The sequence below is a fragment of the Cetorhinus maximus genome, unplaced genomic scaffold (genome assembly GCF_964194155.1).
Source record: "Cetorhinus maximus unplaced genomic scaffold, sCetMax3.hap1.1 HAP1_SCAFFOLD_1897, whole genome shotgun sequence".
Taxonomy (NCBI): domain Eukaryota; kingdom Metazoa; phylum Chordata; class Chondrichthyes; order Lamniformes; family Cetorhinidae; genus Cetorhinus; species Cetorhinus maximus.
In genome coordinates this window covers 1-25,847 of record NW_027597837.1, presented here as the reverse complement: position 1 = coordinate 25,847, position 25,847 = coordinate 1, and the positions used below count along the sequence as shown (strand labels likewise).

At 52.9% G+C, this 25,847-nt stretch overlaps 2 protein-coding genes across 3 annotated transcripts; one reads left to right on the top strand and one right to left on the bottom strand.

Annotated features, from left to right (window-relative positions):
• Nucleotides 1-376: 376 nt before the first annotated feature.
• Nucleotides 377-18,225, bottom strand: fibpa (fibroblast growth factor (acidic) intracellular binding protein a). 2 transcript variants are annotated; one of them, XM_078537096.1, is made up of 11 exons: nucleotides 17,680-18,225; nucleotides 17,231-17,649; nucleotides 16,419-16,617; nucleotides 15,411-15,537; nucleotides 13,576-13,676; nucleotides 8,958-9,091; nucleotides 5,194-5,302; nucleotides 4,350-4,413; nucleotides 4,098-4,184; nucleotides 2,851-2,948; nucleotides 377-867 (listed from the first exon to the last, which is right to left on the bottom strand). In XM_078537096.1, exons 2-11 carry the CDS (start codon nucleotides 17,313-17,315, stop codon nucleotides 798-800), a joined length of 1,074 nt encoding a protein of 357 aa, XP_078393222.1. In that variant the 5' UTR covers nucleotides 17,316-17,649; nucleotides 17,680-18,225; the 3' UTR covers nucleotides 377-797. The 2 variants fall into 2 exon arrangements, with proteins under 2 accessions (XP_078393222.1, XP_078393220.1); XM_078537094.1 differs by having other exon boundaries at nucleotides 17,231-17,618.
• Nucleotides 18,226-25,282: 7,057 nt separating this feature from the next.
• Nucleotides 25,283-25,825, top strand: ccdc85b (coiled-coil domain containing 85B; the record flags this gene model as incomplete). Its single annotated transcript, XM_078537093.1, has 1 exon — nucleotides 25,283-25,825. A coding segment is annotated over exon 1 (543 nt), but the record flags the coding sequence as incomplete, so codon positions are not given.
• Between the last annotated feature and the right edge of the window lie 22 nt (nucleotides 25,826-25,847).

The window sequence follows — 25,847 nt, the reverse complement described above, 5'->3', positions numbered from 1 at the left end:
GGGGCAGCACCCTACCCGCGGGCTCACACCAGTGACCAGGCGACAGGATTTCCCCCAGAGCTATGGGTGTTGGATGTGACGTGCCTGTCATCAGAGAGATAAAGAAAGAAAGAGAGAGAGAGAGAGAGAGAGAGACGAAGAGAGAGAAAGACAGCCTGAGAGACAGACAGACAGACGGCCTGAGAGGGAGACAGCCTGAGAGAATGGCTGAGAAAGAGAGAGAGGGACCCTGAGAGAGACCGAGAGAGAGGGACCCTGAGAGAGAGGGAGGGAGAGCGTGAAACAAATCCGTGAACGTTTATTTCAGTGGTAGTGAAACACAGATATCCAGAGGTGGTGAAAGATAGTGTAGTAATAGTGACATTTAAGGAGAATGAAAAAAAATTGAAATCTTTATTGAATATTTGAACAGCACAGCCTCCCTTCTCAGTTGGTGGGGGGCGGGTAGTGAAATGCAGTCCCTTGAACAAGATTCCGTATCAGAGAAGATATCTTGAAGGAGGGCTCTCACTGCGATCCCACATTGCAAACAATTCAGCAGCAGCAGCAGCGCTCGAGCGAATCCCATCGTTTCAACCCCCCACTGTTCAGAGTGTAGCGTGGAAGAGAACAATCAGAAAGCAGCCCGCTGGAGGAGGGCTCTCACAGGGGAAAGGGGTTAGGGGGTTTCCCCCTCCGTGCAGCAGGCCGGAGAGCTGCGTGGTCAGCTTGTTGTTGTCGAGGAGGAAGCTCTCTCTCCAAATCGCAGGCCGAGGCTCACAGCTCTCCCCGTACTGGGTCAGCTGGTCCCCAAGTTCTCAGTCATGGTACATCGTCATGATGCAGGTTTTGACGGTGCCCATATATCGCTCCCACAGACACTGGTGTCTAGATAAACGAGACAGAATACATTACATAGGATTGCAGAGGGTTTATGGCACAGAGAGAGGCCATTTGGCCCAACCAATCCATGCTGGTGTTTATGCTCCACTACAGCCTCCTCCATCTTTCTTCAACTACATCTACCTTCTATTCCCTTCCCCCCTCATGTACTTGTCTAGTTTCCCCTTAAATGTATCTACACTATTCACCTCAACCACTCCCTGTGGGAGCAAGTTCTACATTCTCCCCACTCTCTGGGTAAAGAAGTTTCTCCCGAATTCCCGGTTGGATTTCTTGGTGACCATCTTATATTGACGGCCTCCAGTTCTGCTCTTCCTCACGAGGAGACATTCTCTCTGTATCCACTCGATCAAAACCTTTCAGCATTTTAAAGATCTCTATTAGGTCACCCCCTCAAGCCTTCTTTTTGTCAATCTTTTCCTGATATATATACCCACACATTTCTGGGATCATCCTTGTAAATCTTCTCTGCACCCTCTCCAGTGCCTCTTTATTTTTTATTATTCGTTCACGGGATGTGGGTGTCGCTGGCTGGGCCCAGCATTTATTGCCCATCCCTAATTGCCCTCGAGAAGGCGATGGTGAGCCGCCTTCTTGAACCGCTGCAGTCCATGTGGTGTAGGAACAGGGAAGAGGGAGAGATTTCCAGGATTTTGACCCAGTGACAGTGAAGGAACGGCCGATATATTTCCAAGTCAGGATGGTGTGTGGGCTTGGAGGGGAACTTGCAGGTGGTGGTGTTCCCATGTATCTGTTGCCCTTGTCCTTCTAGATGGCAGTGGTCATGGATTTGGAAGGTGCTGCCTAAGGAGCCTTGGTGAGTTGCTGCAGTGCACCTTATTGATGGTACACACTGCTGCCACTTTGCGTCGGTAGTGGAGGGAGTGAATGTTTGTGGATGGGGTGCCAACCAAGTGTGCCGCTTTGTCCTTCCCATAATATGGGGACCAGAACTGCACACAGTGCTCAAAGTGTTATCTAATCAAGGTTCAATACAGGTGTAGCATAACCTCCCTACTTTTCAATTCTGACCCTCTAGAAATAAAGTGTTTGGTTAGCTTTTTTTTGTCCTTGCTAACCTGTGGTGAAACTTCTAGTGATTGGTGTATTTGTACACCGAGATTGCTTTGTTCCTCTATCCCACCTAGACTCGCATCTTCCAAGTAATAAGTGACCTCCCTATTCTTCCTACCAAAATGTACTACCTCACATTTATCTGTGAGAACTTCATTTGCCAATTATTTGTCGATTCTGCACATTCATTAATGCCCTCTTGTAATAGCATAAAAAACAGTTAACAGCCCTCTTGTGACAAAACATGACGGGAAAAACCCATCAAAGCATCTGAAGTTCCTAACTCTGCACTGCACGCAGGCACTGTGAAGCACATTCTCTGAAAGTTTTTGATCGTCATTATTTTTCTGCAGTAACTGAAATTTCTAATGTCCAAAATATTTTTTTTAAATTACATATTTTACGATAAGCATTCAATAAATTATCAACTGATTTACTGCCTACATTACAACTGGTGACTACACTTCCAAAAGTACATAACTGGCGGTAAAAGACGTCCATGAAAGGCGCTATAGAAATTCAAGTTCTTTTTTTCATTTGACGCCTTCACTAGAGTTTCTAACGCGAATGCACGCACCTGTCTCAAAAGCCCGGGATCGCGTCAGATCGGGCAACAAGGGGCCGATCGCCAAGACTGTGGAGTCTGCGGGGAATGGTTGGGCTGGGGTGGGGCTCCACCTCCTGCCGATCCAGGCCCCACAGAAAGATATTAAAGTTGGCGGCCACAGGGTGGCGCGGAATGGGGGGGGGGGGGGGGGGGGGGGGTAGGGCCGATGAGGAATCCTGACGCCTGCCCCGCTCCTCGGGAGGGGTGGGATAACGCGTTCTGCGACTCTTACCCCCCCCCCCCACCGCGTCGTTCAGCAGACAGGAGACTCCTTTCGCTGTACTCACTTGAAGGCGTCGAGGGCACGCGCGGTGTTCGTGTACTGCGTAAGGAAAACCCCCACATCGTTGCCGTTCCACCGTTCGGACTTACACGGCTCAATGAACTGTTCGAAAGACAAGAGGGGAGAGGCGGGGGTGAACAGGGGAGAGCTTACAAGTCTGGAATCGGGCGCAGGACGCGGGCTCACGAGGTCGGGAGCTCCTCCTCCTTCCCGGTTTTTAACGCCGCGCCAACGGGTGAGCTAAGACCTCGCCCCGGCCCTCCTCGGGCGCGGGACCCGCCCAGCGACGCGCCAGCCGCCGGAACGCGCAACCGGAACGACGAGAGGCGAAACGCCGAACGGAAGTGGTTTTGACAGCTCGCGCCGAGGGCTCTGTTTTCGAGAAACCTTTTACCGAAAACGAAAGCAGAGCCGGCGACGGCGATCGGCCGCCACGTTTCCTACGTTGCCAAAGCGGCCGCATTTCAAAAAAAAGGTACATCGTTGGCTGCGAAGCACTTCTGGGGGGGGGACCCCGAGGTGTGAGGCGCTGGGGAAAAGGGAATCTGTTCTCCCGGGACAGATGTTTCGGAGATTAAATGCGGGCATACCTTGGTACGAAGAACATGCATTTCTGTAGCACCCATCACCACCTCAGGAGGCCCAAAAAATGCTCTATTGCCAAGTGGCCAAACCCTGTGAAGTGCAGTTGCTCTTGTAATGTCAGAGGTTTGGACGGGTAAGCGTGAGGTTAATATCTTCCCCCTCACCTCCCTGAAGGATGTCCTCTTTTCCATTCAGAGCCCCCTGTTCCCCCCCCAACCCCCGAACCGACTGATATGGTACAGACGCGCGAGAGAAAGAGAATTCCTCGACACATCGCTGGATTGAACAGAGCAAACGGAGAGATCCTGAGGGGGCTTGACAGGGTGGATATTGAGAGGAGGTTTCCCCCTGGTGGGGGAATCTAGAGTGAGGGGGGCGCAGTTTCAGAATAAGGGGGGGTCTCCCATTTAAGACGGAGATGAGCAGGAATTTCTTCTCTCAGAGGGTCGTCAGTCTGTGCAATTCTACCCCCCCTCCAGAGAGCAGTGGAGGCTGGGTCATTGAATATACTCAAGGCTGAGTTAGACAAGGGTCGATAAGGGAGTCGAGGGTTATGGCGGCAGTCAGGAAAGCGGCATTGAGACCGCAGTCAGATCAGCCAAGATCTTAGCGAATGGAGCAGCAGGCTCAATGCTGCTAATCCTTATGTTGTCAGGCGAGACGCACCTTTTCCACCAGGTCGATGAAGAGATCGCGAACATCCTTCGTGTGGATAAGCTTGGCGGCGATGTTGATCAGCGCCCGAGAGAGATTCTGCAAAGGAAAGTGTAACTCAGAACACAGCAGAGGTTTTGCAGGAAGGCATTTGGTTCCATCTCGCTTTGGGAGCAATAACGTCAAACCAGTTACACCGGAGGGAATGAAGGGGTCAGATATTCCACACTGGCTATGGTGACATCAGCAAAGCTTTGGTTTTACCTTAAAGTTTGCTTCCATTTCAGTGAAGCAGCTGACTTTGCCCCTCAGTGCTGTGCAGACCAGGCTGTGGGAAAAACACAGACAGGGCAACCAAATCAGATTCATTTCCAACTCAATTAAAATCATTCTCCAAAATAAAAACTGCCGTAAGTCACATTCCCACCTCATTACTGGCTGCAAATCCATCCCAGACTGAACAACTCTCCTCTAACCCTGTGCTGTACCTGCCCTGGGAGTGTTTGATGGGGACGGTGTAGAGGGAGCTTTACTCTGTATCTAACCCCGTGCTGTACCTGTCCTGGGAGTGTTTGATGGGGACAGTGTAGAGGGAGCTTTACTCTGTATCTAACCCTGTGCTGTACCTGTCCTGGGAGTGTTTGATGGGGACAGTGTAGAGGGAGCTTTACTCTGTATCTAACCCCGTGCTGTAGCTGCCCTGGGAGTGTTTGATGGGGACGGTGTAGAGGGAGCTTTACTCTGTATCTAACCCCGTGCTGTAGCTGCCCTGGGAGTGTTTGATGGGGACAGTGTAGAGGGAGCTTTACTCTGTATCTAACCCCGTGCTGTACCTGTCCTGGGAGTGTTTGATGGGGACAGTGTAGAGGGAGCTTTACTCTGTATCTAACCCCGTGCTGTACCTGTCCTGGGAATGTTTGATGGGGACAGTGTAGAGGGAGCTTTACTCTGTATCTAACCCCGTGCTGTACCTGTCCTGGGAGTGTTTGATGTGGACAGTGCAGGGGGAGCTTTACTCTGTATCTAACCCGGTGCTGTACCTGCCCTGGGAGTGTTTGATGTGGACAGTGCAGGGGGAGCTATGCACATGTTGTGTGGATCCGTCTACCTTTTATGCTGGTCCAGGAGGTCCTTATCGGTGATGAGCACTTTGAGGTCTTTCAGATCCTGCAGAAACTCTCTGTCCAGGTCAACATCCATATCTTCGACCAGACAATCTGGAAAGGATGAGATTCACATCAGTGACCATCTACCCCCCTGGCAGACCACTGCCCTCTGAGTCGGGGGGGGGAAGAAGACACACCTCGGATGGGGCAGATCTGAGATCACGAAATGCTGGGGTCTGCTCAATCTAGACTGAACACAGGCCTTGGTTTCCAAATTTCCAAATCACTTTTCACAATCGATTTTTGAAGCACACATCTGAACCCCACCAAAGTCAGTCAGTCATCTCGGATGTGAGGACTAACTTAGTCGAAGACACCACACTGCCAGGTGAGCCAAGCTGTTACCCTGTTACTGTGTTCTGTCAATGTTGGTGGGAAGCATTACACGTGTAGATTCATGAATTGGCACCCGACTGTCAATATGTATTTGACATTCTGTATCAGACACAAGCAGTTTCCATGGTGTCAGCTGTCAGTCAGCAGGTACCTCGCACCCAACTCAGTCAGAGATTATCGGTTCGAGCCCCACTCCAGAGACTTGAGCCAACAATCCAGGCCGACAGTCCCAGCGCCGCACTGTCGGAGGGTGGGAGCCGAGGGAGTGACGCGCTGTCGGAGGGTGGGAGCCGAGGGAGTGACGCGCTGTCGGAGGGTGGGCGCCGAGGGAGTGACGCGCTGTCGGAGGGTGGGCGCCGAGGGAGTGACGTGCTGTCGGAGGGTGGGCGCCGAGGGAGTGACGCGCTGTCGGAGGGTGGGCGCCAAGGGAGTGACGCGCTGTCGGAGGGTGAGCGCCGAGGGAGTGACGCGCTGTCGGAGGGTGAGCGCCGAGGGAGTGACGCGCTGTCGGAGGGTGAGCGCCGAGGGAGTGACGCGCTGTCGGAGGGTGGGCGCCGAGGGAGTGACGCACTGTCGGAGGGTGGGCGCCGAGGGAGTGACGCGCTGTCGGAGGGTGGGCGCTGAGGGAGCGTGGCACTGAGGGAGGGTGGGCGCCGAGGGAGTGACACGCTGTTGGAGGGTGAGTGCCGAGGGAGTGACGCGCTGTCGGAGGGTGGGCGCCTAGGGAGTGATGCGCTGTCGGAGGGTGGGTGCCTAGGGAGTGATGCGCTGTCAGAGGGTGGGCGCCTAGGGAGTGATGCGCTGTCGGAGGGTGGGTGCCTAGGGAGTGATGCGCTGTCGGAGGGTGGGCGCCGAGGGAGTGACGCGCTGTCGGAGGGTGGGTGCCGAGGGGGTGACGCGCTGTCGGAGGGTGGGCGCCGAGGGAGTAACGCGCTGTCGGAGGGTGGGCGCCGAGGGAGTGACGCGCTGTCGGAGGATGGGTGCTGAGGGAGTGATGCGCTGTCGGAGGGTGGGCACCGAGGCAGCGCGGCACTGAGGGAGGCGCTGTCTTTTGGATGAGACATAAAACCAAGAAGGGTGGACAGGGGAGGGGATGTGAGGTGGGGAGGGGATGTGGGTCAGGGAGGGGATGTGAGGGGGGGAGGGGATGTGAGGTGGGGAGGGGATGTGAATGGGAGAGGGGATGTGGGTCGGGGAGGGGATGTGGGTCGGGGAGGGGATGTGGGTCGGGGAGGGGATGTGGGTCGGGGAGGGGATGTGGGTCGGGGAGGGGATGTGGGTCGGGGAGGGGATGTGGGTCGGGGAGGGGATGTGGGTCGGGGAGGGGATGTGGGTCGGGGAGGGGATGTGGGTCGGGGAGGGGATGGTCAGGGTGGGCAGAGTGCTAGAGGAAGAACAGAGACCGGTTCTCCCCCACCCAAACCACTTAAAAAGAAAGAGGACAATTGAGCCGGCTCGACATCTGTGGGATCTTGCTGTGCACAAATGAGCATTTTTTACATCACTTCCAAAACAAAAAAAGAGTACTTGTTTTGCAGCAAAGTGCTTTGGGATGAGCTGAAGATGTGACACGAGTCGGAGGATTATTTTTTGCAGGGAATGCAGTGATGCTGGGATAATTTTTTGTGTTTACTGAACAGACGAGAAAGTCGTTTACAGCTGATTTTAGCCCCCAATGCCCACAATGGGGATATTTTATAGGACTCCCCTGACCCCCCGAATGGAAAAACACCAGAGGGGACACAGGGAAGGAACTCTGAGCTTGCCTGCTGAAGCCCGGCCTAACCTCACGACTGAGGGTACGAGGAGTGACCACCCAGGCACCTGGGCACTGGCCGTGGTCTGCCTGCCAGGCCGGGGAGGCAACTCCTTCATGACCAGCGTCGGCTGCTGGGGTTCGGCTTTCTACCTGGGGGAGACCGACGCGACACTCCGGGTGTCAATTTCAGAAGGGGTTTTCCGAAGTCATAACGCAGGCAAAAAAAAACCACAAGCTTCCCCTCAGGATAGTCCAGGGAGATGACACTCGGAAGGGCAGAAGGGAATGAGAATGCTCCGGACAAACACAAGAATACCAAATTTCAAAGAATCGCAACAATTCGCACTGCAGGAGATCAGGGTGCCGATTGGTCGGCAAGCCGGCTCCGATTGGCTGAGGTGTTGTCATGGGGAAAGCAGTGGAGAACCACAGGCTCACGGAAATCACAGAGTCAGGCAGCACTTGCTGACCAATCCTGTGTGCGCTAATGGCTACACTAACACCAAATTTAAGATAGAGTTAAGCTCGTATGGTGGCTCATTTATACTTGCTAGAAGCCACACTTGTTCATACGCAGGGGCCCATTCTCTGCAAACAAAAGGAATATGTTCAAGCCGGGTGTCTTTTCTGAATTGCACGGGACTTTGGGGAGCCCAAGGCCTATTGTACAGGGCATTGGTGAGATCACATCTGGAGCACCGTGTACAGATTTGGTCTCCTTATTTAAGAGATAAGAAACAGATTAGAAACAGTTCAGAGAAGGTTCACCCAACTGATACCCGAGATGAAGGGGGTTATCTTAAGGGGAAAGGTTGGACAGCCTGAGCCTGTATTTAGAAGAATGAGGGGTGGTCTTATTGAAACATATAAGATCCTGAGGGGACTGGACAGGGCGGATGGTGAGAGGATGTTTCCCCTTGTGGGAGAAGCTAGAATGAGGGGACACCGTTTAAAATTTACGGGGTCTCCCAATTTTCGATGGAGATGAAGAGAAATCTTTTCTCTCAGAGGGTCGTGAGTCTGTGGATCTCTCTTACCCAGAGAGCGGAGGAGGCTGGGTCAAGGAATATTTTTAGGGCAGAGGTAGATAAACTCTAGACTAACAAGAGAGTCAAAGGTTATCAGGGGGTAGGCGGGAATGTGGGGATGAGGCCACAGTCAGACCAGCCATGATCTTATTGAATGACGGAGCAGGCTCGAGGGGCCGAATGGCCTACTCCTGCTCCTAATTCGTATGTCTGTATGTAGGAACACCCACAGTGATATTGGGGGGGTGTGTTGGGGGGAGTTTGCAGGGAGCACGGGGCTGGGGACGTTCCAGGATTTTGACCCAGCGACAGTGAAGGAACGGCGTTATAGTTCCAGGTCAGGATGCTGTGGGGCTTGGAGGGGGATTTGTAGGTGCTGGTGTTCCCATGCATCTGCAGATGGTAGAGTTCGCGGGTTTGGAAGGTGCTGTTGGGAGAACAGGACAGCGATATCTTGGAAAAGCTTTTGCAGAGCAGAGCTCCCCACCTCCACACTCCATTCTCTAATCTATGGCCAGCTCCCGACACCCAGACAGGCTACCGGCCTCACTGGCTATCCCAGGTCAGAGATGCCCGCACTCACCCACAGCTCCAAGTGTCCAGTTCTGAATCAGCTGCTCAGCGCAGCAGGCAAAGTCCTCGAAGGTCAGGTACTGGAGTTTCTTCTTGCCGGTCTCAAACCGGTTGTTAGCAAAAAAGACAATGGCGGCGTAATCACTGGGAGGGGAGGGGTGAAGGTGGAAGAAACATCATGAAAAAGCAAGACAATGACCACTAACGCCTCGGACCACCCCAGCCCTCCCCACATCCCACACCAACCCGACACCTCGACCTGGTGGGCAGGTCACCCAAGGTCACTTTCCTGCCCCTTATCCCCTCACCTGCCAACCCCGGGGGGGGGCACATTTGGCAGCATTGAGAGGCGTCTCAGGGGCACGCTGCCCAGCTCACTGGCAGACAGAGGGTTGGATTTTATGACACCGAAGCAGGCCATTCGGCCCAACTGGGTTGTGCGCGTTCCGCACGAGACCTTTTAAACGCAGCAAGTCGCTGTGGTCTGGGTGGCGGAAGCAGATTCGATATTAACTTTCGAACGGGGAGCTGGATAAATACTTGACAAGGGAATGTTTGCGGGGCTATGGGGGAACGTGCGGTTGTGTGGTAGGGGGGTGGGACTAATTGGATAGCTCTATCAAAGAGCTGGTGTAGGCACGATGGGCCGAATAGCCTCCTCCTGTGCTGTACCATTAGATGGTCCCAAAACAGTCAAGACTTCAGATGTCCCAGGAGGTGACAAATGTGCAAAACCTCAATGGGATTTTGGAGATGGGGGGGTGGGGTGTGTTTGGGGGGGTGGTGTGTGGTGGGTGCGCGGGTTTGCAAAGGGAAAGGACAGTAATCGAGGAGCGGGGAGCACTTAACAACTTCAGAGAGCGTGGAGGCCAGGAAGGAGAGCGCTGAAAATTCCTGGCATGGGAGGAGGCCATTCGGCCCTTCCTGCCTTTGCTGGCCAAGAACGAGCAATCCAGCCTAATCCTACATTCCAGTTCTTGGTCCTGCAGGTTTGCGCACTATTGAGTGAATATTCAAGAGCGTTTCAGATATTTGAGGGTTTCTGCCTCTCCCAGACATACATAGAAAATAGGAGGAGGCCATTCGGCCCTTCGAGCCTGCTCCAGACAACAAATTCCAGATCCCCACCATCTGGGTAAAAATAAAATTTACTCTTCAAGTCCCCTCAAATCTTTCTACCAATTTCTTTAAACCTATGACCCCTCCCCCCTCCCCCCCAGATCTCTGATAAGGGGAATAGGTCCTTTCTGTCAGTGTATCTAGGCCCCTCAATTAAATCTCCCCTCGGCCTCCTCTGTTCCAGAGAGAACAACCCCGGCCTATCCAATCTCTCCTCGTCCCTCAACCTCACCGGTGACATCCTTGTAACTCTCCTCTGTACCCTCTCCAGTGCTGGCCGGTCCTCTGTTTCTGGGGGTGCTCAGGGTGAGGGGTGGAGGTTCGGTGGGTGGGGGGTGGGGTCAGAGTTGGGGCAAAGGTAGTTCTAGTGGATAAGGTGAGCTCAGGGAAAGGATGGGGTTGGGGTGAAATGAGAGTGGGGGGGGTGGGAAGAACACCGGATCGGGGTCAAGTACTTCGGTGGGCGGGGGGGTGGGGGATGGGGGATGAAAGGATAGTCTCGATCCTGGTGACAATGGTCCCGGAGTGGGTGGGGGGGCTCTTCACCCTCATTGCTGGAGGTGCGAGTGTGGGGGGGAAAGAGGAGGTGGGGGTTTCGAAGGAGGCAGTTGATAGGACAGGACAAAAGTGTGTGGGGGGTTTGGTGGAGGGGGGGACTTTACTGTCCAGTATGCTGAAGGTAAGCATGCAGGTGCAGCAGGTGGTAAAGGAGGCAAATGGTATGTTGGCCTTCATAGCCAGAGGATTCGAGTACAGGAACAGGGATGTCTTGCTGCAAATTGTACAGGGCCTTGGTGAGACCACACCTGGAATATTGTGTGCAGTTTTGCTCTCCTCATCTGAGGAAGGATGTACTTGCTGCAGAGGGAGTGCAGCGAAGGTTTACCCGACTGATTCCTGGGATGGCAGGACTGACATATGAGGAGAGATTGAGTCGGTTAGGATTATATTCACTGGAGTTCAGAAGAATGAGGGGGGATCTCATAGAAACCTATAAAATTCTAACAGGACTAGACAGGGTAGATGCAGGAAGGATGTTCCCGATGGTGGGGGAGTCCAGAACCAGGGGTCACAGTCTGAGGATATGGGGTAGACCATTTAGGACTGAGATGAGGAGAAATTTCTTCACCCAGAGAGTGGAATTCGCTACCACAGAAAGTAGCTGAGGCCAAAACATTGTATGTTTTCAAGAAGGAGTTAGATATAGCTCTTGGGGTGAAAGGGATCAAAGGATATGGTGAGAAAGCGGGAGCAGGCTACTGAGTTGGATGATCAGCCATGATCATAATGAATGGGGGAGCAGGCTCGAAGGGCCGAATGGCTTCCTCCTGCTCCTAGTTTCTATGTTTCTATCCAAGAGCAGCAAGCAGCTCTGGCGGGGAAGCTGTGGGAATGCTCCAGCCACGTCTGGTGGAGGACAAGTAGACCCAGCTGTGGGCCAGATGTGCTCTCTTTGGACTTGAGGAAGCGCAGGTGAGGAGAGGGAGGGGGAGGAGCAGACAAATTAAAACACTCGGCAAAGCCTCACCGTTACAGAAGAGAGCAACAGGGGAGTGGGACTGGCAGCGGTACAGAGGCCTAAGAACTCATATTCTCTGTGGTTTGAGGGCTGGGATGGCGGACCTCTGAAACCTAACGTGTCACTTTAGGTAAAGTAACAGCGGCTCCTGGTCAGGGGCGGAGGGGGAAGAGGGAGGAATGCAGTCACACAGCACACCCCCCCAAAGGAGACACTGCTGTAGTGGCCAAAGTGACTGGACATCGGGCCATTTGGGATCGGCTCTGCGATCTACACCCGCGTCCCCCACACCTTCCTCAAGGGGTCGATCGGCATCAGCGTGAGTGCTCGAGGGAGAATGTTGAATACTTTGCTGCAGAGTTAATGCATTTGAATCCTAGCCCACGAGTTGTCCATCGGCACGGGGTTGGGATTCGGTGTCCCTTATGTCTGATGTTTCTGTAAGAAACAGAAGCAGGAGACGGCCATTTGGCCCGTTGAGCCTGCTCCACTATTCAACATGAGTGTGGCTGAACTTCTCACTTCAACTCCACTATCGCGCCCGCTCCCCATATCCCTCAACTCCCTGAGACACTAAAAATCTGTCTATCCCCAGCCTTAAACGTACTCAACGATGCAGCATCCACAATCCTCTGGGGTAGAGAATTCCGAAGATTCACAACCCTTTGAGTGAAGAGATTTCTCCTCATCTCAGTCCCTTATCCTGAGACTGGGCCCCCCGTGTTTTAGATTCTCCGACCAGCGGGAACAATCTCTCTCAGCGTCCACCCTGTCACAACCCCTTCAAGAGTTCTGCAGGTTTCAGTGAGATTCCCCTCTCGTTCTTCTAAACTCCAGAGAATATAGACCCAGTTTACTCAGCCTCTCATCCTAGGACAACCCCCTCATCCCAGGGACCAATCTGGTGAACCTTCGCTGTACCGCCTCCAATGCGAGTATATCCTTCCTTAAATGTGGAGACCAACGCTGTGCATTGTACTCCAGGTGTGGTCCCGCCAATTGTAACAAGACTCCCTTATTCCTGTACTCCAATCCCCTGGCAATAAAGGCCAATATGCCATTTGCCTTCCTAATTATTTGCTGCGCCTGCATGCTGACTTAATGTGTTCCTTGTATGAGTACACCCAAGTCCCTCTGAAGATCAACATTTACAAATAATGATTCTGCCTCTCTTGCTGGTGCTGTCTCCATGCTGGAACGCTCATCCGACAAGGCCGAGCCTCTGGTACGGGCTCGTCGTGAGTACACCTCTCGTCACACTGGGCCAGGCTGAAAGAACAGGTACCCGGGGCTCGCACTGGAAACCAGGCAATAGATAGTCGCCTGTTCAGGATTCAAGGAAGGGGCACTGCCCCGCTTCTGTTTGAGGCCCCGTGTGCGATATCGAGCTGCACCGATGTACCCGGCCCGATCCAGTTCAGAAAGAGCAGTCTTTAAAGGGCTGCCGCAGGCTGCAACCAAGGGGTTTTGAACATATTTGCCACAGTTGTGTAGCTGGGTGCAAGACCCCACATTAAAACTGCATGGACTACTTCCCCAACCACCCCACCCCACCACCACGTCCCCACCCTTGTCTCCAGGTGCACCTCCCTTCCCCTGTTTGACCAGCATTTATTGCCCATCCCTAATTGCCCCTTGAGAAGGTGGTGGGGGTGAGCTGCCTTCTTGAACCGCCGCAGTCCCTGTGGTGTAGGTACACCCACCGCGCTGTTAGGGAGGGGGTTCCAGGATTTTGACCCAGCGACAGTGAAGGAATGGCCAATATAGTTCCAACTCAGGAATGGCGCATGTCTTGGAGGGGAACTGGGAGGTTCCCATGTGTCTGCTGCCCTTCTCTTTCAAAGTGATGGACGGAGCAGTGACTTTCCTCTGATAATGTGACGTGATCTCAGGTTTTGCGGGGAGGCGGGGTGGTGGGAGTAAATGCACAGGTTTCGGGTCCCAGCACCAACAACGCTTCCTCTTGATTAGCAGAGGGAGGGGTATTTACCCGGCAAGCCTGCCCGAAAGCAGGAAGTTCTGCTGAATGTTCTCCACCAGCGGCCCCTTCATCTCCTCGACCACCTTAAACACTCGCTTGAAGTTGTCAAACTGGAAAGAGAGAGAGAGAGAGAGAGGGAGAAAGGTGACCCACTGTTAAAGCACCAGGGTTAAAACACACCCCTTCCCACACTGTTGCTCTGCTCCCGCTCACACCCACACCTCCTTAGCCCAATTCCCTTGTAGCGTGACACCCACAGTGGCACTCCTCAGCACAAGACTGCTTCTACACAAGCCTGTGCTGTTACAGCTTCCAAGGCTCTCTCTTTGCAATGTTACATAGAATATTACTGGAACAGAAAGAGGCCATTGGGCCCATCCGCTCCGTGTCAGTGTTTCTGCTCCACACGAGCCTCCTCCCACCCCTCGTCTTCTCCCCCCCATCACCATATCCTTCTATCCCTTTCTCCCTCACGCGTTTATCCAGCTTCCCCCTGAAATGGATCTATACTATTCACCTCGACCACTCCCTGTGGGAGCGAGTTCCACATTCTCCCCACTCTCTGGGTAAAGAAGTTCCTGATTGAATTTATTAGTGAGCATGGCCTATTGATGGCCCCCTTGCTCTGGTCTCCCCCACAAGTGGAAACATTGTCACTACATTGACCCTATGGAAACCCCCTTCATCGTTTTAAGTTCCCCCATCAGATCAGCCCTCAGCCTTCCGTTTCCTAGAGAAAAGAGCCCCCGGCCCGACAGATCCTCGATGTCAAATCCCTCTGTGGCCTCGTCCCCCTCACTATTTCTGTAACCTCCTCCAGCCCCACAACTCTCCGAGATCTCTGCGCCCCTCCAATTCCGGCCTCTGCTGCTTTGACACCTTCCATCCATCCTCTATTGGCAGCTGTGCCTGGGCCCCAAGCTCTGAAACTCCCTCGCTACGCCTCTCCGGCCCGCTTTCCTCCTTCAAGACTCTCCTTCAAAGCGAGCTCTTTGCCCAAGCTATTGGGCACCTGTCCCTAATATCGCCTGATGTGGCTCGGGGTCAGTTTTTGTTTTTGTGACACTCCTTGTGAAGCGCCTGGAGACGTTTCAATACGTTAAAGGCGCTATGTAAATTAAGTTGCTGTTGACGGTTATAACCTCTCAGTTCTGGTGTCATCCTGCGTAAATCTTTGTTTGCACCTTCTCTGGTGGCTCAATATCCTTTAATATGGGGGATGTGGAGGGGATGGAATAGTGGCATTGTCACTGGACTAGTAATCCAGAGACCCAGGGTAATGTTCTGGGGACCCGGGTTCGAATCCCGCCACGGCAGATGGTGGAATTCCCGATAAAAATCTGGAATTAAACGTCTAACGGTGACCATGAAACCATTGTTGATTGTTGTTCACTAATGCCCTTTAAGGAAGGAATGTGACTCCAGACCCACAACAACGTGGTTGGCTCTCAAATACCCTCTGAACTAGGGGGCAACTAGGGATGGGTAATAAATGCTGGCCTGGCCAGTGACGCCCATATGCCATGAACGAATAATTTAAAAAAAAGAGGGCCAGACTCGAGCCCAGTGCTCTGAGCATGGTCAAACCGAGGCTCAGTGTATAACATTACCACTCCCCTTCAAACAGGGGAACAGGCTCTTCAATCTCTCAACAACACTGAACCTTCAAGGTAACACGGGTCACTAACTGAGCAAAGGGATTACATTGAACGTGAACTGGATGGAAGAATCTCCAATCACATTAAAGTTCCCGTTCAAACATTCCTTAAACGTGAAGGCAACCTGGCAACAATTCAGATGTGAAGTGGCTGTGACTGTGATGAGGAGTCGTGACTGTTCTCTACCTGTCTCCGACAGCTCTTCAATGTGATCCCTGTTTTCGCGCCTACATCGTCCAGGTCTTTCTTGGTCCCCTTCGATAGTTTCTTCCCCAGAACCTCTCGCACAAACGGCTCATCAAACGTATAATACCTGCCAAACGGAGAAGTGTTTCAATTCATCGTGTTTTACACAGCACACGTCCCAGCATGGGGCTAGATATAGAGTAAAGCTCCCTCTACACTGTCACCATCAAACACTCCCAGGACAGGTACAGCACGGAGTTAGATACAGAGTAAAGCTCCCTCTACACTGTCCCCATCAAACACTCCCAGGACAGGTACAGCACGGGGTTAGATACAGAGTAAAGCTCCCTCTACACTGTCCCCATCAAACACTCCCAGGGCAGGTACAGCACGGGGTTAGATACAGAGTAAAGCTCCCTCTACACTGTCCCCATCAAACACTCCCAGGACAGTTACAGCACGAGATTAGATACAGAGTAAAGCTCCCTCTACACTGTCCCCATCAAACACTGCCAGGACAGCCCTCTACACTGTCCCCATCAAACACTCCCAGGACAGGTACAACATGGGGCTAGATACAGAGTAAAGCTCCCTCTACACTGTCCCCATCAAACACTCCCAGGACAGTTACAGCACAGGGTTAGATACAGAGTAAAGCTCCCTCTACACTGTCCCCATCAAACACTCCCAGGACAGGTACAGCACGGGGTTAGATACAGAGTAAAGCTCCCTCTACACTGTCCCCATCAAACACTCCCAGGACAGGTACAGCACGGGGTTAGATACAGAGTAAAGCTCCCTTTACACTGTCCCCATCAAACACTCCCAGGACAGGAACAGCACGGGGTTAGATACAGAGTAAAGCTCTCTTTACGCTGTCCCCCACTTCACAGGCTGACAAGGCAAGGATGGCAGGACTCGCTCCCAAGGTGCTTGGCAGTGTCAGTCCCACTGTCCCCATTATTGCAAACTCCCCGATTTAATTTAAATCCAGCTCGGACAGCGTACTTTTCAATTAACATCGACTGCATGGGCGGGGGTATCTGGAAGAGCAGTTGGTTGATCAGCTTTTGGGGGCTGTGCAGGAGGCGCTCCAACATCTGGAAGGCCCGGTAATGATCCATCGTGTCGCTCTCCAGAACATCTGACGTAGCTCCGATCTGCTCTAAGATGCCACTCTGGATCCGAATTGTTACAGCATCGCTGACTGAAACAAAGGTGCAGCAGTGGATTAGATCAGACTGAGATAGGTGTACCCCAACACCAGTTCACCCCCCAACACCAGATCAGCCCTCAACACCAGATCAGCCCTCAACACCAGATCAGCCCCCAACACCAGATCAGCCCCCAACACCAGATCAGCCCCCAACCCCTTCTGCCAAACATTCAGCACGTCTACCTCCCGACTGTCTAGTTCCTTTTTCAAATCCAGTCTGAAAATGGAGAATATTATTTCAAAATTCTGTCCCATTTTAGGCTGAACAGCATTTAACTGTCCCTTGAGAAACGCCTGGAAGATCCACATATGATCAAGGATGGGGTGAGATGGAGAGAGGCAGGCGGAGGCTCATAAACACCGGTACTGACCCGAGGGGCTGAATGGCCTCTTTTTGTTTCTGATGTAATGGAATATAAGACAGAGGTTAAGCTCTGACCTTTCTCGCACAGGTTAAAGGTTAACACTGCTGGTACAGGTTAAAGGTTAACATTGCAAGATATGGTTCACCGTTGGCGCCCTGGAAGGGACCGGGTTCACTGTTGGCCACCGCGGGCCAGTTTATCGTTGGGGCTATGCTCCGCGCGCCTCCTCAGCCTGTTACCTGAATACCCGTCCAGCCAGAGCTGATAAACGTCCTTGTCGATCAGTGTTGTGTTTCCCACAAACACGTCCAGTTCCAACGCCATGACTCCACACAATCTCCCCGCTCACGCACACCGTAACTACTGCCTGGCGTCCTCTGGTAACTATGGCGACTGCACCCCTCCACAGGTCCTACCATTAATGTGTCCCTTCCTGTTACTGTGGTAACTGTCACTCTCCCAGCCCTTTGCACCTGTTACTATGGTAACTAGCCCCCCCAGAACATGTTACTGTGGTAACTAACTCCCCAGAACCTGCTACTATGGTAACTAGTCACCCAGAAACCTGTTACTATGGTAACTAACCCCCCCCAAACCTGTTACTATGGTAACTAACTTCTCCAGGACCTGTTACTACGGTAACTAGCCCCCCAGAAACCTGTTACTATGTTAACTAACCCCCCCAAACCTGTTACTATGGTAACTAGTCCCCCAGAACCAGTTACTATGGTAACTAACTCCCCAGAGCCTGTTACTATGGTAACTAGCCCCGAAACGAGGTGACAGTTGCTTTTTCTGAAGGTCGGACAGTTTTAGTGATCTTTCTCCCCCTCAGATAGTTTGAAATCCTCCCCTGAACCGCATGAAACTCTCTGAGGGAATCTCAGCCGCTAAAATTTACAATAAACCCCCTAAAATAAACAGCTCAGAGCAACCGCTTCCGGGTCAAAGAGGTCGGCCAATCAGACAGCAGGCAGCGTGACCGGTAACGTCCTGTGGAGAGATGGCCAATTGGAACAAGCCAGCGAGGCGCGTCACAGATAGGACCCGCGCATGCTCAGTAGAGGAGGAGGCGAGGGCAGGGAGGCGGGAGCTAAGGAGCCCCAGCCTCTAGCAACAGAGTCCCAGGCCCTAGCAACTGAGCCCCAGCCCCTAGTAACAGAGACCCAGCCCCTAGTAACAGAGCACCAGCCCCTAGCAACAGAGTCCCAGCCCCTAGCAACAGAGACCCAGCCCTTAGCAACTGAGTCCCAGCCCCTAGCAACAGAGACCCAGCCCTTAGCAACAGAGACCCAGCCCTTAGCAACTGAGCCCCAGCCCCTAGCAACAGAGTCCCAGCCCCTAGTAAGAGAGACCCAGCCCTTAGCAACAGAGACCCAGCCCTTAGCAACGGAGTCCCAGCCCCTAGCAACGGAGTCCCAGCCCCTTGCAATGGAGTTCCAGCCCCTAACAATGGCATCCCGACCCATCCCCCTTCAGACCCTCAGTCATTCTTCCAAATGCCCTCCATCCCTCACTCTACCTCTTCCCTCACTCCATCCCCTTCCCTCACTCCACACCCTCTCTCACTCCATCCCTTCTTTCATTCCGTCCCCTTCCCTCACTCCATTCCCTTCCCTCACTCCACACCCTTCCCTCACTCCACACCCTTTCTCACTCCATCCCTTCTTTCATTCCATCCCCTTCCCTCACTCCACCCCTTCTCTCACTCCATCCCCTTGTCTCACTCCATCCCATCCCGCTAAATTCACTTCATTCCCTCGCTCACATCCCTTGTCACAACGATGGGAAATTGTGACTGAGTGGTAGCTACCTATAACTTCACCAGCTAACCAGAGACATACTGAACTGTTTAGACCATTTTAAAGACCGAAAAAAAAAGCACTGACTAAAGATGGCTGCCACATGTTTCCTGATTTCTGGAAATGTAAGTTGACCACTGGGTTACTATATGGATTGCACTGCAGACAGGCCCTGACATGATTGCTCATGGAATGTCACACCTGGGGGTGTCAAGCCCCACTTCAAAAAGGAAAATTGAAAGGAATGGGCATGCTATTTGCAGCTTTATGAGCTTACCTCTCCAGCAAAGACCAAGAGTCCACCAAGGCAATAGCAACCTGGGAGGTGGGGGTCATCAAAATGGATAATGACTTCTTCAGAAGCTAATAACTGGGCCATTATAAGCCATAGAACAAAAGTCGGACACGGACATCAACACCCAAAACTAAGGAAGATATTAAAAATGTAAAGTGTTGGACTTTAATCAACTGTAATGCTAGCAATGAAGAAGTGCTAGCTAGCCAGGATATACAACCAACGGACACTCAAACTCCCCACTGTGGAAGATGAAGGGACCCCATCTCCTGTTGGCTGCCACGATTTTGAAATGTGTCACAGGTTTCTAAGATAAAACATCAAAATGTGATAACTTGTTCTACAGCAATGATGACAGCAGACATGGTAATTGGAATTCCTTTGGAATTGACAGTGGGCAGGAATTTAAGAACTGGGTTTACCAAGCAGAAGCAGAGGAATCTGGAGAAACTGCTAATGGAGTAGTAAGGAATCTCGCTCCCTCTGCCTGGGAATAAGCGCAGTTCAAGTAATCAACGCATCCAAGACCTACTGACGAACCGGGATCTTGAAAGAAGTGCAACATATCTACACCTACCTGTCCCAAGAGTCATACGGACTCGAAACGTTATCTCTTGTTTCTCTCTCTACAGATGCTGTCAGACCTGCTGAGTTTTTCCGGCATTTTCTGTTATTATACCAGATAACTTCAGTCGGCCGCAATGTTTAATAATCTACGCCTCAAAGGCAAGAAAAAGACTTCGAGCCACATATCCTTTTAACTTTTATTTGGACTCTAACTTTCCTTACTTCTTATACGTGTATGTGCGTGCGCGTCTGTAGTGTGCCTGTGTATGCGCGTGTGCCTGTGTGTGCGCGCGTGTCTGTGTATGCACGTGTGTGTGCGCACGTCTGTGTATGCGCGTGCCTGTGTGTGTGCGTGCACGTGTGCATGCGCGTGTGCCTGTGTGCATGCGTGTGCCTGTGTGCACGCGTGTCTGTGTATGCGCATGTGTCTGTGTGTGCACGTGTGTGCATGTGTGTATGACGTTGCATCTTTAATTATTTTTTTCTCACATTTAGTAGTTAAACTTGCTCTTTCTTTGACTCAAGAAAACTTCATTAATTGGCTCCTTATGGTTCACTGTACAGATATAGATTTGAAAAAGGCATCCAGGGTAAAAGAAATGTTAAAACATTTGTGCCTTCGGCAGAACTGAAGCATAGTTAGAAGAAGGGAGAAATATAAATTGGTTTAAGGTTGGGGGGGGCGGGGTGGTGGGGGGAGAGAGAGACATTGAGGGTGTGGTGATTGTGGAGATGAGCAGATAATCAAAAGATGTCACAGACAAAAGGGTCAAAGAGGTGTTTTGTCTGAGAAAAGTGCTAATTAAGAATGGAGGACAGGATATTCAAAGTACAGCTCTAGTGGGGGTGGGGTGGAAAGGCTAACAAGGTTTTAGTTTTAGATTTAAAAATAATGGAAATAGGTGGGGAAAGAAGAATCTATATGAATTATTGAAAAAAAAAGCGGGGGGTGGGGGGGAAGAAACGGGGCAGGGATGGGGGGAGGGGGAGTTTAAGATCTAAAGTTGTTGAATTCAATATTCAGCCCAGAAGGCTGTAAAGTGCCTAGTCGGAAGATGAGGTGCTGTTCCTCCAGTTTGCGTTGGGCTTCACTACGCAAACTGGAGGAACAGCACCTCATCTTCCGACTAGGCACTTTACAGCCTTCTGGGCTGAATATTGAATTCAACAACTTTAGATCTTAAACTCCCCCTCCCCCCATCCCCACCCCGTTTCTTCCCCCCCCCACCCTGCTTTTTTTTTCAATAATTTATGTAGATTCTTCTTTCCCCACCTATTTCCATTATTTTTAAATCTAAAACTAAAACCTTGTTAGCCTTTCCACCCCACCCCCACTAGAGCTGTACTTTGAATATCCTGTCCTCCATTCTTAATTAGCACTTTTCTCAAAACACCTCTTTGACCCTTTTGTCTGTGATATCTTTTGATTATCTGCTCATCTCCACAATCACCACACCCTCAATGTCTCTCTCTCCCCCCACCACCCGCCCCCCCCACCCACCTTAAACCAATTTATATTTCTCCCTTCTTCAAACTACGCTTCAGTTCTGCCGAAGGGCCATGAAGGCTCGAAACGTTAACTGATTTCTTCTCCGCCGATGCTGCCAGACCTGCTGAGTTTTTCCAGGTAATTCTGTTTTTGTTTTGGATTTCCAGCATCCGCAGTAGCTTTTTGTTTTTAAAACATTTGTGGTGACCAACTGAGGAGGCTGAGTTGAGGGGAGCCAGTTCACTCCTCCTCACCTGCTCATAACACCCTCAAATCCGTTCCATCCTTCCACTCCCTCGCTCCTTCTCGATCCCCCATTCACATTCCTCCAAACTCAAGCTTTCCCCTCACTCATTCTTCCAATCCCCTCCCCCCTTCCCTCAGTCTACCTCCATCCCTCCCTCATCCTTCAAACTCACTCACAGAATCACAGAACGGTTACTGCAAAGGAGGAGGCCATTTGGCCCATCATGTCTGCACCAGATCTCCGAACGAGCATTTCACTCAGAGCCACTTCCCCTCATTCTCCCCATAACCCTGCACGTTCTTCCTTTTCAGATAAGTCTGATTCCCTTTTGAATGCCCCAATTGAACCTGCCCCCGCCACACTCTGGGGCAGCACATTCCAGACCCTAACCATTCGCTGTTTGATAAAGTTTCTCCTCCTGTCACTTTTGCTTCTTTTATCAATGCCTTCAAATCTGTGCCCACTCGTTCTCGATTCTTCCACCAATGGGAGCAGTTTCCCCCTATCGACTCTGTCCAGACCCCTCATGATTTTGAACACCTCTATCAAATCCCCTCTCAGCCTTCTCTTCTCCTCTGAGGAAAACAGTCCCAACATCTCCAATCTACTCAAGGAACTGAAGTCCCTCATCGCTGGAACTATTCTCGTGAATCTTTTCTGCACCCTCTCTAATGCCTTCACACCCTTCCTAAAGTGTGGCACCCAGAACGGGATACAATACTCCAGTTGAGACTGAACCAGTGTTTTAGACAAGTTCAGCATAACCTCCTTGCTCTTGTACCCTATGCCTCTACTGATAAAGCCCAGGATAGTGTATGCTTTATTAACCACTCTCTCAACCTGTCCTGCCACCTTCAATGACTGATGCACATATACCCTCAGGTCCCTCTGCTCCTGCTCCCCCTATAGAATTGTACCCTTTAGTTTATATCGCCTCTCCATGTTCTTCCTACCAAAATGAATTGTAGAAGGAAAAAACAGTTCAGACCAGTATTCTAATTTCCCAGTTTTTATTGGTGTTCCATTTTAAGGAATACAAGACCAGTTGGGACCAGTATTCTTATTTCCCAGTTTTACTGGTGTTCCATTTTAAGGTATTCAAGACCAGTTGGGACCAGTATTCTTATTTCCAAGTTTTTATTGGTGTTCCATTTTAAGGAATACAAGACCAGTTCGGACCAGTATTCTTATTTCCAAGTTTTTATTGGTGTTCCATTTTAAGGAATACAAGACCAGTTGGGACCAGTATTCTTATTTCCCAGTTTTTACTGTTTTTTTCCCTTCTGGGATCACCTCACATTTCCCCCCTCACTCGCCATCCTACAAACCCATTACCAAACGATCTCATTGACACGTGTAAAATTCGGAGAGGGTTTGACAGGGTCGATACCGAGAGGATGTTTCCACCTGGCGAGAGAGAGTCTGGAACACGGGGTGGGGGGGGGTGGGGGGTCACAATCTCAGAGTGAGGGGGTCGGCCATTTGGGACTGAGACGAGGAGGAATTCCTTCACTCCGAGGGCGGTGGATCTTTGGAATTCTCTACCCCAGAGAGCTGAGGATGCTCAGTCATTGGGTACTGATTTTTGGAGACGGGTGGGGTGGGAATTGCGAGGTATGGGGAAGTGGGTGGGAAAGTGCAGTTGAGGTGGATGATCAGCCATGATTGTGCTGATTGGGGTAGCAGGCTCGAGGGGCCGAATGGCCTACTCCTGCTCCTAATTCTCAAGGTCTTATGTTCGATCGGTTAATGAATGCAAGCCCTGCTCACGCACTCACACCGCTGACGATGGTTGGCCTGAAAGCCCACTCCGGGGGGCAGAGTTTTACGCTGGTCCCAAATCCAGCCCCCTCCCAACGCCACCCCCACTGCGATAGGTCCACAGGCTGGCGGGGGGGGTTCATACGATGCCAATGGGTGCCCGCTGTGCCTGCTGCCTACCTCCCCACTCCTGCCTCTGCATCAATTTTACCAGCAGCAAGGGGGGTGGGAAGCATTGGCATTTCCTCTCACCCTCCCCCCCCCACCCCCACCACTCCGCACCCCCCTGTTCCTATCCACCCCAGCCTCTCTTCACCATTGCCGACACCCCCAGCCTCGCCGCTGCACCTCCCCAGCGAAGTCCCTCAACGCGTTCAAGTGCCCGGCCGCATGAGCTGCCTCCATTTTGGCCGAACGCCAGCCGTTGGCTCCCAGGTGGGGCTGGCGGCCATGTTTGACCCCCTCCCCCTCTACAGGGACATCCCGAAAAGCGCTTCTGCAGTCGCCTCACCCCTGGGGTCTCCTGCCAGGGCTGAGGTACCCTGAGTGAAGCAGTTGCTTCGGGAGGTCTGGTGTCAGGCACACGAGCGCCCAAGCCCCGCCTGGCGGAGCTGCCGTCGAGGGATTTGCCGTCGGGTTTGGCTACCAGCTCTCTCACTGTGTCCTACCGCCTTCGAGGATCGATGCCACGTGAACCACCCCAGGCCCCTCTGTCCCCGCACGCTTGTTCGAACCACGCTATTAAGCCTGCACTGCCTCTCTCTCTTTGCCACTGCTACCAGAAACAACACCAATCAGAGGCAGGAGCCAGCCCACTCGAGGCCTGCTCCGCCATTCAATAAGGTCAGGGCTAACCTGACTGCCACCTCCCGCCTACACCCCCGATAACCTCTCGGCCCCCTCGCTTATCAAGACTCTCTCGACCTATCACCTCACGGTTCCCTGAGTTAACCCTGTCCATTCTGCTGGCCTGTGGTGGGTATCACCCTACACACACACCCAGACCCAGACACACACACCCAGACCCAGACACACACACCCAGACCCAGACACACACACCCAGACCCAGACACACACACCCAGACCCAGACACACACACCCAGACACACACACACACCAGACCCAGACACACACACACACCCAGACCCAGAGACACACACACACCCAGACCCAGACACACACACACCCAGACCCAGACACACACACACCCAGACCCAGACACACACACCCAGACACACACACACCCAGACCCAGACACACACACCCAGACACACACACACCCAGACCCAGACACACACACACACCCAGACACACACACACACACCCAGACACACACACACCCAGACACACACACACACACCCAGACACACACACACACACCCAGACACACACACACACACACCCAGACACACACACACACCCAGACACACACACACACACACCCAGACACACACACACACACACCCAGACACACACACACACACACCCAGACACACACACACACACACACACCCAGACACACACACACACACACCCAGACACACACACACCCAGACACACACACACCCAGACACACACACACCCAGACAATGATGATCAGAGAGTTTGAAGGGGGGAGCTGGAGGCACCTCTGCAGTAGGTGGGTTTCAGTAGCTGCTGCCTTGACTCTGCTCTCTCCCGGAAGGTAGCTTTGGATTCAGCAGCAGCTGAATCGACGGAAAAAGGCTTCCTCCCTTCCCTTCCCCACCCCCCCCGCCGGACCTCCCGCTTCCCATTCCTGCCTTTCTCCCGCCTCCAACCCCCCCTCCCCTCCTTATCCGACATCAGTGAGAAGGATTGGTGCGTGAGGCTGGAACAGGATGCTCACATTGTCCTAACCATCGATGCACAGGAGCTGCCTTCACTTCAATAGGGGGGGGTTGCGTTAAGACTGCGGGTCCCATAGTGGGAGCCTCCGGCTGGATTGTAACCGGCAGCCCAAGGACAAGGACATCCTCTGGGCAGGAAAGGCCCCCCCCCCCCTCCCCCTTCACCATCCAGGACAAGGATTGTGTCTGAGGCGCTAACTAAATGCAGGGCTCCCGGCCCCTGGGTGTGCGCGCTGACCCGGGGAGGAGGGGGGGCTGGAGGATGAGCGGCGCCGGGGAGGGGGAGTCGCCCCCCGCCGACCTGTCCCAGCTCTCGGAGGCGGACCTGCTGGCCTGGGGCAAGGAGGAGCTGGTCCGGCGGCTGCGGCGGGCCGAGGCCGACAAGCTGGCCGCCCTGGTGCAGCGGGGCAGGCTGATGCAGGAGGTGAACCGGCGGCTGCAGGGCCACCTGCGGGAGGTGCGGGAGCTGAAGGCCGTCAACGGCCGGCTGCAGGAGGAGAACCGGGAGCTGCGGGACCTCTGCTGCTTCCTGGACGAGGAGCGGCTGAGGGCCAAGGGGCTGGCCCACGAGTGGCAGGCCTTCGGCCGCTACGCCGCCCGGGTGATGCGGGAGGACGTCGGCGGCTACCTCCGGAAGCTGGCCCACCTGGAGCGGCGGCAGGAGGCCCTGGTGAGGGAGAACCTGGACCTGAGGGAGCTGTGCTCGGCCCGCCGGGAGGAGGAGGAGGAGGAGGAGGAGCGGGACGGGGACCCCGCCGCCAACGCCGCCACCATCATCGCCGCCACCGCCTCGGACGCCAGCCCCGCCGGCTCCTCCGACCTCAACA

Bases quoted from the DNA above. Each gene is read 5' to 3' on its own strand.
- fibpa (XM_078537096.1), bottom strand. From the start codon at position 17,315: ATGGCGTTGGAACTGGACGTGTTTGTGGGAAACACAACACTGATCGAC. The intron at 15,538-16,418 runs GTACGCTGTCCG...TCCGTTTGGCAG, and splicing joins CAGTCGATGTTAATTGAAAA to GTATTATACGTTTGATGAGC. The intron at 5,303-8,957 runs GTGAGTGCGGGC...CATCCTTTCCAG, and splicing joins CTGGACACTTGGAGCTGTGG to ATTGTCTGGTCGAAGATATG.